Source organism: Brachyistius frenatus, unplaced genomic scaffold, assembly GCF_029030835.1.
Source record: "Brachyistius frenatus isolate BFR_SWC_R1_liver_20210118 unplaced genomic scaffold, ASM2903083v1 Contig_225, whole genome shotgun sequence".
Classification (NCBI taxonomy): Eukaryota; Metazoa; Chordata; class Actinopteri; family Embiotocidae; genus Brachyistius; species Brachyistius frenatus.
Window position 1 is genome coordinate 212,660 of NW_027210824.1, and position 11,580 is coordinate 224,239.

Sequence of the window (11,580 nt, forward strand, 5' to 3'; positions counted from 1 at the left end):
CTGATATCAAACAACTGGTCCAAAGCTGGTTCGATTGTATTTTTATTAACACTTTAGTCCCCTGTCACTGCTTACAAATACATAACAGTGTGTAATAAACCACTAATTAAACGTTAAATATATAGTTTCTACGTATTTAAGTATTACTTTCCACTGTGCACATTCAGTTTGAAGCTCAACGGCACATCGCTTGCTTCTTAAATCCTTTCTGGTTACACTATATACAGAGCAAACTGGTTACAGTGGGATCTAAATGTTTGGAAGAGATGAGGAACATAAATCTAAAAATATAAAATCTAAATCTAAAAAAACATGAGCTTTGATGGAGGAGATGGTACAGTAAGAGGATGGCTTTAGTGAAGATGGAAAAGGGAAAGTCAAGACTTAGAGAGAGTTGGAGAGAAGAGGGAGCAGGAGGAGGGAGGGCAATGAGGACGAGCTGGGTGGATAGCAAAGAGAAGTGATAAAGGGATGTTGTGTTCAAGGAGAAGTGAGGACAGAGAGAGAGATGAGAAAAAGGGGTAACCAAAGAGGCACACATAGAAGAAAAGGATGCTTGAGCTCGATGGAAATAAAACATACAAAAGAGATGAGTTGAGTAAAGACCCCATTTCACTATTTGGAGACATATGTAGAAGAGTTCATACCTGACACTGCAGTTATACACAGTCCACGTTTATCTATTTATGCATGTGTCATGACAAAGTTAGACCACCAGATGACAGCACTGATGTAGGTTCCCTATAGGCCGCTAAGACATGTACAGTCCAGTAGCCTGCAGAAGGTTTTGATGGGTATGGAGGTTTAAGTTCTGTTAGTTAGCTAGTTACATGCTTATTATTAGGAGCTTTAATATATTGTACATTTTCACATTTAGCAATCTTTGTTTGCTAATGTGTCCTCGTGTGTCTGCATCTGTTATTCTCAGCCATGTGTTTATCTATGCGGAGTGCAAACACTCCAACGTGCATGTGTGCGTTTGGGACAATTGCAAGCATCGCCACTGTGTGTTGCCCACAAACTGATGATCAAACAGCAGATCGTGTGCACAAATCTTCGGGTAAGTATGCGACGATGACATTCATATCTACATGACAAATACATTCTCATCTTCTACTTTCAGGTCCAGTGGAAGCTGTGCTTTTTAGTTATTCATGGCATCTTAACACAAATACTGATCTGATTTGTTACTCCTTATCGGATGTATGCAATGATTAAAGCGCCTCGCTTTTTATCATATGGTGTCCTTTTTCTGGGAAAAAGTAGTTTGATAGATAAGAAGTGAAGCAGCGCTGTAGAAATAAACCTTTTTCGTATTAAACATGAGAAGAATTGGACAGTTATCATGAACACCGATCAACACAAGGACTTGGCAAACAAAGAAAAAGGCACCACGAACAGGAGCTCAGACTCTGACTAAGTTGTCTCCAAGAAATGTGGTAAGCAAAACAGATATGGATCTCTTCCTTGCCCTTTATTAAATATAATATTGCCAACATTACTGGCATTAGCTACTATTGCTAGTTTTGATTATTTTTGGGAGCAAGCGCTTACCATAGGTGAAGTAAGCCACTTCGTCAGGCAGCGAGGCGTTGCTGAGGTCTTCGTCCAGCACATGCATGTCCACATACTGCTGGGCTTTGGACGCCTTGAGGAAAGCCATGAAGCGTGCCGTGAAGGACGCCACAAAGATGGACAACATGCCGAAGTCCAGAACGTTCCAAAGGTGCATGATGTACTCCCTGGGCCCGTCGCTCCAGATCTCCTTGCATTCTGACCAAATCATGCCTGAAGAAGGAAGACAAAAATACATACAAATAAAATGCCAAGGATACACTGTGGAAAGAAGAGAATTACAAAAGAACAGTTACGCATAGGTGTCTGGACACCCTGTAGTGGACCTGAACAATTTTGTTCTCTCAATTTTACTGTCCTTACTTCCAGTGTCTCAAACATGTGAGGTTCTCAGAGGCATTAATACAAATATAAACACGATTACTGTATGTGCACAGATGTTGACAATAAAGCTTACAATTTACACCGAACAACTCGAGTAAGGTGCCACTTATATCTCAGGTGCATACACGCGCACATGCACGCACACGCACACGCACGCATGCACGCACGCATGCACGCACGCACGCACACACACACACACACACACACACACACACACACACACACACACACACACACACACACACACACACACACACACACACACACACACACACACACACACACTCAATGGAAAACCAAATTCCTCCTACGCAACAACTCTATCGCTCTCTATTTGCAGCCAAAACGAGGAGAAAATTGCGAAGTGAAAAGGCGTCCTGATCAGTAGCATCTCTATAACAATTACTGGGCCTTCAAAGCGTGCTAGTGGAATTATAATTATCCTGCCGTGCAAAGCTACCACTCACTGCACACTCACACATATTCACAAAGACACACAGTCACAAAAGCACCTGCTGCCAAAATGACCGGAGATTGGGGAAGAAATGATGTCATTACAAGTAAAGAAATCAAAACAGACCCATATGTGCACCAACTTACACAAAACACACACATCACATTGTTATATGTGTGTGCATGAGAGGAAAACATCCGCAGATGGGAAGCAGCTGCGGTCTGACAGAAATTGCCATGGGCTAATCATCCACTGAGTTTGTCTTTGTCTGTCACCCCAGTCTATCCCTTGTTTCTTCGTGTCTGTCTTCTTGTATGCCGTCCTTTCCACACCTTAATGTGCTTTTATCTGTCTTCCTCAGCAACTCCCATCTTTATCCCCCATTTCTCTATCTCTCTATCTGTCCCTCTACAATGTCCTCAGCAACACCTTTCAGGTCAACCTCCAAATTTCCGTCCAGCTTATCGTTAGGACTCAGCGTGGCTGCTTCAAAAAGTCTGACTTGTGCTTCTTCTAACCAGGATATTTTGATCTTAGGAAGATAAAATAACATGATTAGTTGTAGTGCCATAACCTTGGCTTTCATCCACTTGGCTGGAATGGTGCCATATTAAACTAGAATTATGCCTTATATCAAAGGTGGGCAAAAAAGTTTTGTGACTCTTCTCTAAGTGATTCATGCGGGAGGTGCGGGAGGTATGTAGTGGAATCACTCTTCTTCCAAAATACCAAAGTCTAAAATGCCAGTCTCTATCTGTGACAGTTTTGACCTCACCTTTGGTGTTGGGGGAAACCCCATGGTGTTCGGCCATCTTGATTTTCCTGTTTGGCCAGCCGCATACCGGAGATGGTGAGTTTGAACACTGAAGTATTTTAGTTGGCAGTAGGGTGGGCCTAGTAAAACTGAATTTGTCCCTGCCACTTTATTATTTTGTCACTTCAACAACATATTTTGGATTAATTTGGAAACACGTCTCTGTCTTCTTTCAGTAACGAGCCTGTGTGCCGAATTAGTAACCAACCAATACCATATTCAAGATTTGTGTAAACAGTATTTCCTGGGGTGCAATTCTCCAGGTGGAGTTGTCGGTCCAAATCTCCCATTTTTCTCCGTTTTCCCCTTTACCAGACTTGCATCTTGATAAAGTGCAACCATTGTTTAAAAACAAAATTTAAAAAAGAAAATGTATTTGGAAACACTTTGCTTGGCACATCAAGGTTACTTCTCGTCGTGATGGAATGTGTGCCTTTCCAGTGAGTATCTATCAGTGTACACTTTAATTGGCTGTAACTGCAGAGGCACAGTGTGTGTGTGTGTGTGTGTGTGTGTTCAGGATTTGTGTGAGAAAGCTGACTCACCCAACACCCACTTCATAATCAACATCTCCGTCCAGGAGAACTGGGTGGTTTTGACCCTGAACACCTGCCGCGGATGGTCCGTGATGGTCTCATTGGGCAGATTCTTCACGCCCTCAAAGCGGTCAGAAGCATTAACAACCAGAAGACCCAGGAAGATGGTGAAGGAGACAGCGTGAGCCACAAACTTCATGAAGGGGCTTCGCAGGATCTGACCAATCTGGAAGTGAAAAGATTGAGGAAATAAGATGTACGCTCTATTATGCATCTGTGGTGTACAAATATTAATGAGTGAATATATACATAGATTAGTAATAAACCTGCATTTACTGATTCCTTGTTTACACAATGCTGTAAACATTTGATGAGAGTGATGTAAAACAGTTGCCTATTTGAACATTCAGCAGACACAGAGCAGCACTTCCACAATTTGCAAATACAACAGTAACAAAAATCTGTTTTGGTGTTTTAGGGTGAAGATTAAGAAACATGTTTGAGTACTTTTTAAACCCTCAAAATTGCAGCCAAACAAAACATCTGTTTTTATTTACTGAGATAGCTCCTGAGATTTTGGTCCTCTGAGATCAAAAGTTGAAAAGCATCACTACACAACCATCTTAGCAGGCAAACAGCAGCTGTTGTAATTCATAGATGTGATTATCCACTGAACACTTTCACAGCCAGAGTAACTGGATGCCAAACAATCAAGAGTTTGTAGAAATGCACCATATGGCAGGAACATAGTGCAAGATGGTACTGCACAAAAAAAGCGTTAAACATGCCGCCACACAGAGGGGCGTTTTTATAACTGTACCACTGTGTGCCAAGACATACAAAATGCACACATACAAACACACACTTCCAACCCCATACAGACATTTGCGATCCCAACATTTGCCACTCTCTGAACCTGCTGTGTTCAATATTAACTACCCACAGGATATCTCTACCCTCTGCGTGCACACAAACACATCAGATCCCGTCGCTCTTCCAATACCACACACGCTACTAAACCATGTGGGAAGAGGTTGTCTGGTAATTCTTAACCCTGCAAAACCTCCTCTAAATCTCCTCCTGACTCCTTCATTTCTCCCAGCTGCTGCGCTGATAAGGCTGATCCATTTCACCCCTCATCTTAGATGAGATGGCCATCCTAGATCAGGCCCTCAGCTATGTGATGACTGCAGACCCCATGTTTTTTTTTTTTTTTTTTTTTTATCAGTGTGATGGATACAAGAACTGATCTCCTCTCCTCCAACAAAATGGTGGCTGCTGGCAGCAGGTACATGCAGATTAAATGAAAGAAGTCTGGTGTGAAATGGAAATCTCACAAGGCCAGAATCGAATGGCTTTGTCCTCTTATTCCCTAACATCCATTCACCTGGGAGAATCAACCCTGATGTAAACAGCATGCAGACTAGCCTCCACTATGAATAACTTATTATCTAGGTGTGAGCAAACATCTTACCGTCCACTGCAGAATATTGTATATATTTTAATGGCAATAGGAGTCTTCCACAAATGTGTACATTATTCTTAGTTCTCACTCCTTCTCTCCACATCTCTCTCTGTCACTCACGTTCAAGGGATAATTACACCCATGCAGAAACGAGTCTGTTCTGGTTTGTGAGTCTTTTTGAACTGTTCCAGATGTTTTCACAGAAAAATGAGGTTCAGAACCCAAAATGTTGGTGTCCATTGGAACCACAAAATAACAGGACCTGAAGCACAAACCATGATGACATTATCAGTAAGCGTGTCTTATTTGAAGTAGTATTGTGTAGGATTTAGTGGCATTTAGCAGCGAGGTTGCAGATTGCAACCAACTGAACTATGTCTAATATTTGGTTGGTGAGAAATGTATTGTCTGTTGTCTCTCCATTCAGTTCCCTCGTTAGCGTAGTTTCTGTTCTTTCTTTTGCAGATGTCCCGCCATGGAGCTGCATGTCTCTGCTGTGCGATTGTCATCTCCACCAACAGTTCTTCTCTTGTATCTCTATGCTGTCCTTTTCTCTCTCTGCTCTCCCCTCATCCCGACCGGTCGAGGCAGATGGCCGCCCACCCCTGAGCCTGGTTCTGTCGGAGGTTTCTTCCTGTTAAGAGGGAGTTTTTCCTTCCTCTGTTGGAGGTTTTTCTCCCTTAAGTAGGAATTGTTGAATTGTTGGGTTTCTCTGTATAATATTGGAAAGTCTTGCTGTAAGGACTTTGATGTGTTAAGTGCCATGAAATAACCTCTGTTGTGATTTGGCGCTATATAAATAAAATTGAATTGAAACAAATTGTGACCCTGTGCTGTGTGTATTGATTGGGCATTTGTTTTCTTGTAGTCACTTTGAATTGAACCTCCCAAGGGACAAGAGGGGAAAATGACAAAAACAGACCAAGAAAAGGACAGAGATGAGGATCCACAGGAAACCTGGAGACATTTATAAAATCATCAAAAACACCAAACAGCAGGGCCACAACTCTTATGTGAAGAGAGAGAAAGTAAATTGAATGGATGAAAGGCTGCAGAAAAGTAATTAAAGAAAAAAAAATTCACATTTGCAAATGCACATCAAATGTAACATTTGCAGATGTCAGCGTATCATTGCCAATTGATTGTGATAGCTGCTTTAATTACCACAAATAAAGAAAGGCTCCATCATGCCACTAGTACTGTTGTTTTTTCAGAATCAATTATTTGTATTTAGTTGACTTTCCTCAGATATATTAACAAAGTCTTGGTTAATCTGTGCTGAGGAATAAACTGCTAGTTAATCTTTGACCAATGCTTGTGTCAGGAGGTCTCCCCGGTAATTATTTTTCCTACCACTTATTTCTCTCTTTTTACATTTCATCTACTTTCTGTCACTTAGAGAAGGCTAACAGGAATTCTCATATGCACTAACCAATGCATTTCAAATCAGTTGTTTTTCGCTCTGTTCTTTTTACCTTTTCAATCAACCAGACGCAGTCTTTATCGAAACAGACATCTGTTTTTCATCACTTCCAAAGCATATCTCCTCTTTTTCTCTTAAAGGAGCTCTCCAAAGCAATTACATCCACGTTTTTCTCTGTCTGCCTTCTGTGACTTACTGCTTACGTTTGAGGAACAGAAATATCAGTATCTTCTTCATCTCTCCTGGCTGATATGAAATGTAATATGGTTTGGGGTTTTGATAATGGTGTGTTGTGGTGTTATAAAAAAAAATAAAAAAAATAGGAGAGATTATGAGCAGTAAGAGATGAGCAATTGATGAGATGAACAGAAGTTAATTGCATGATTAGCTCCAGGTGCAGCACAGCACTACACGCAATCAACCAAAACACATCAGAGTTTTCTCCCTGGAACCCTTGTCTCTGTCTGTCTTGATGTATTTTTCTGATTTGCTCTGTTACTATCAATTTCATTATCAAATCCATTAATGTACTTTTTTGGCCTCTGGTGGGCTATATCACTTTTTTTTTTTTTAAGCGTATAGAAAATCTTTATTTTGTTATTTGTTTGATTAAACCACTTTTATTATCCCACCTTTGGTAATTCTGTCTGGTACACATTTCAAATGTGGAAAAAAAAAAAAAAAAATGTACACAACAAAATCAACAACAATAACAATCCACAACCAAAAGCTCCGCATCCTATATTAATTTGTTATCTCTCCACGCTGACACTCTCCTTCAGCGGCATCAAAAAATTGCTGACTGTCACATGCAGGCTCATCGGTTCGTTGTTTCATAATCCAATGCCATCGTACGCGCATGTGCGTGCAAACACACACACACACACACACACACACACACACACACACACACACACACACACACACACACACACACACACACACACACACACACACACACACACACACACACACACACACACACATCAACATGCACAGGCGTTTTCGTGACACAGTGAGATCAGACGCAGCCTGTGCCTTATGAGTAAATCTAGGACGCCCTGGTGGAGATGCTCTCCCAGCGTTACTGCTCTCCATCCTCTTATCCACACTTGACATCAGCTGCTCTCACTCTTAGTCTACAAAATGACTGATTCATCAGTCACACCTAACATGAACCATTGAAGCGTCCTCAACACTGTTTTCTGAATCAGTGAATCTTAGAGCGCACACACAGACCTTGATGATGATGTGCAGGATTATGCAGGTTGATGAGCAGATTTGCATCCCCACTCAGCTCCAGTGTGGTCTCTCTCATATTGTGTTACTTTACAAATGATAATTTGCTTGATGGGAGTATTAAGAAAATGTGATAAAGTGCCTCAGGCACTGTACTCAAATGGTGATTATACTGTGCTCTTTAAATAGAAAATCTGTTATATTTTTAGGTTTTTGTTTGTTTGTTTTTTTAGCCACCAGCATTTTTTTGGTGCAGAGTTAAATATTTAAGTAGAGAAGCGATTGCCATTAGGTTTCTGCCTCATGGTCTCTTGAGAATTAATCGTAATTACTCTAACTTGCTTGAAAGGTTTGTGTTATGTACAGGTACACTTTTTGTGCGGCAAATATAAACCCACATTCACAGTGAAGAAGAGCATTACAGTGTGCAGCAACAGTGGTTGGAGTTTTGATATTATTTCACCATAAAACAAGCTGACTTGAGCTCCAGGCTACAAACTACAGACCATTTTTCACATCTACATTCTTTAACCCATAGATACAGTACATTTTGGATGGGAATTCACTACAGCATGCAGTTGTTGTCATGTTAGTACATTGATAGGGCTGTAACAGGACTGTAAAGGGACATGTCAGCATTCAAGCTCAAAGCACAGTTCAGTCTAAGTCGATGATGACAAAGATAATGATGATGAAATACTTAGCATAAAATTATGGACGTTAAACCTAAAGGTAGAGCTCAGCCTGACAAGCTGACATGCAGTAAAAATGGCCCTGATAGGGGGATAAATCCTGATCTAGTTAATAACATGGCTTCTCCTTATGTGACAGGGAAAATTTCAATTCCCCCCCCCCAAATTGTGTTATGGAATTATTAATAATTGAGATAATTTTTCTTTCATCTCACAATTGTGTTTTCTTGTGTGTAATGTGTCTATGGGCTGCAATACTGCTGGTAATAGGCTATAAGGCTTTGAGTACAGGAGCAACAGCCAAATATTATTTGTGTTAACAATGGGTGCAACAACATTCAAGAGAAAAAAGGAGAGCATTTCTCTCAGTGGTTATAGTACATATGGAAACAACAGTAACAAGTTCCCTAAATTGTGTGTTGGTATGTGTGTGAGTTTAACTTGGGTTCGAGTCACGCTTGTTGTGTGTTCACACCTTGCTACATGGCATTATCCAGTAGGCGATAGCCAGGAAGGGCAGACCGACGGCTACTCCCAGCACTGTCCAGCACTTCACACCAATGGACTGCTGCCTCAGGCCGGGCAGGTTCTCATACCAGATAGTCAGCAGCTGCTGCTGGCAGTTGGGATGGGCAACGAACTGAAAAGAGACAACAGACTCAATTATTCTCCATATATTTAAAACATGATTGAGAATAAAGGAACAGCAGCACAGGGCATTGCACACAATACGTTTATTTTTCATACTTACGTACATTTTGTTTCATTTTAAGTTTTATAGGTACATTTCAAAAGTTGTTTGATTGATTTCGAACCGAGAGGCGGAGCTCAATGACCTAACAATGTTAACACAATGGCAGGTTGTGTTTATCTTAAGACAGGAACAAACCTCAAAAGTTTTTCTCAAGCTACAAGCCAGAGCTTTACATTTAGTTGCATTAAAATGTGCCTCCACAGCAGAAACTCCAAATAAAGCTCAAAGACCTGAAAACATTCAAGGAAACATCATTGATAAAGTGTCTGGGTGCATTTAAGGATGTATTTTATATTCTATGAAGTTAAGTGTGGGTTTTGAAGACATTTTCAAATTAAACCAATGAGTGATGAGCACACATAGAAGACAGGAACACCGTCTTGAGATTGCCATCCCAAATAGCAGAAAGGGAGAGGCCTAGGGCTGGCTCTTAATCTGCTTTAGATTTGGTTAAAGGCACGCACGTCAGGCTGCATATTAAGCCCCAAAGAGCCGATATTGATCCTTGTTAATGGTTAATGGAATAAAGGAAAGCACCACATCAATGAAACTGGTGTACGACACATTGGGAAAGCAGAATATTTGAGACTGCACAAATGTTGTACCACTCTGTGAAAATGAAAGATGATGAAATGAAAGGGGCTTTTACTGCTGCCATACTGGGTGTGCACACTGCATTTTTATTTACAGCACATGTATTGTGTATTCATTAAAACCTAAACATATTATTCACAACACATTTGTATTTATTGCTGCCACTTGGCTTCATTTAGAAAAAAAATGCCAACAAGCAGGTTGAAAAATAAACGTAATATACAATGTGCACAATAAAGCAGTCAGTAAATAAGAAGCACTGAGTGTTCCCATGAGTTACTGACTTTATTCCAAGAAAGGAAGTGATAAACCAAAGGTCTGATGCTGAAGGAGAGGATGGATGTTTTTCTTCCAGAAGGAGGAAGGATGTGGCCAATAGAGCAATCAATGCTCAGTCAGCGGTCAAGTACTGTCACAATCAGGCTGTGTTTGTGTATTGTTTTTTAGTTACCTTTGGTCAAACCTACTCTCCCTCACTTTTGGTACACCTCTTTGTTTTTGCCCTCATCAATCCTCTCCACTCCTTTCCCAATCAACCTCACTCATCACACTCTGGGAGCATTTATCAGAGCTGACAATTGGCATCCTGCGCTCTCATCCACCAATCGAAACGCGCACATAAACAGTGTGTATATCTGCATTGAATCGTCTCCACCAAAACAAGGAAACCACACACACAGCTGTGCATACCCCACGCAATATTGTAGACAACATAGCTTCCCACTGGCGTCCAGTGACCAGTGTATCAAGCCACTGACCCATGACTTTAAACCTGCCTGTGTCCAACAAAATGCACTACACATAGTCATGCTCCACCTGGTTTCCATGGTAATCTATCCCTGACTGTCTCCTTGACTCTTGTTTTAATTAGCTGCCTGGTATTGGTCACGCTCTCTTGTACAGGATAAAAAACAAAAACAACATCATTCAAACAGGGTGTTCGTTCACACACACACACACACACACACACACACACACACACACACACACACACACACACACACACACACACACACACACACACACACACACACACACACACACACACACACACACACACACACACACACACACACACACACGTGTACCTGATTAAGAAAACATGCAGCACATCAGGGTCAAATAGGAACTTATGTGAGCGAGAGAGTATGGCAGGGGTTTGACATTTAGTGAGAGCACCTCTGCTTAGAAGGGATTAGCTCCAACACAGATGCCAGTGAGTTGTTTACGCGGGGCCCTCTGAGGCCGAAAGCACAAAGCTACACAAACATACTGTATATTTATGTGCACAAATGACTCACAGACACAAGCTTACTTACACACTAGTAATTTAAATGTTAAACACTGCAATAAATCATCTATTGTATTTTTCTATGATAACTCTCAAGATGTATTATTAAATGGTGATACATATTCACACACAGATTTACTTTTAACTTCTGTATAGAAATATTCATAACCATCATTCAAACATCAAGCATCAAGCATGCATACAGAGCTGTGCCTCTACCACATCTTGGCCAGTCGGACCACTTCTCACTGCTTCCCATCCCAGCATACACTCTTATCAGGAGGAAAACAAACGCCCACCACAAAGATGATTAAAACCTGGCCAGAGACAATGCTGTCTCAGCCACAAGGCTGCTTTGA

General features: G+C 41.1%; 1 protein-coding gene across 1 annotated transcript in view; it reads right to left on the bottom strand.

Annotated features, from left to right (window-relative positions):
• Positions 1-11,580, bottom strand: part of trpc7b (transient receptor potential cation channel, subfamily C, member 7b) — a 47,750-nt gene that overhangs the window by 20,696 nt on the left and 15,474 nt on the right. Inside the window, exons 4-6 of the mRNA XM_069719817.1 lie at positions 9,058-9,222; positions 3,773-3,989; positions 1,555-1,788 (exon numbers count right to left, since the gene is read on the bottom strand). Of these exons, the coding sequence (XP_069575918.1) occupies positions 1,555-1,788; positions 3,773-3,989; positions 9,058-9,222 (616 nt within the window). The remainder of the gene's footprint in view (positions 1-1,554; positions 1,789-3,772; positions 3,990-9,057; positions 9,223-11,580) is intronic.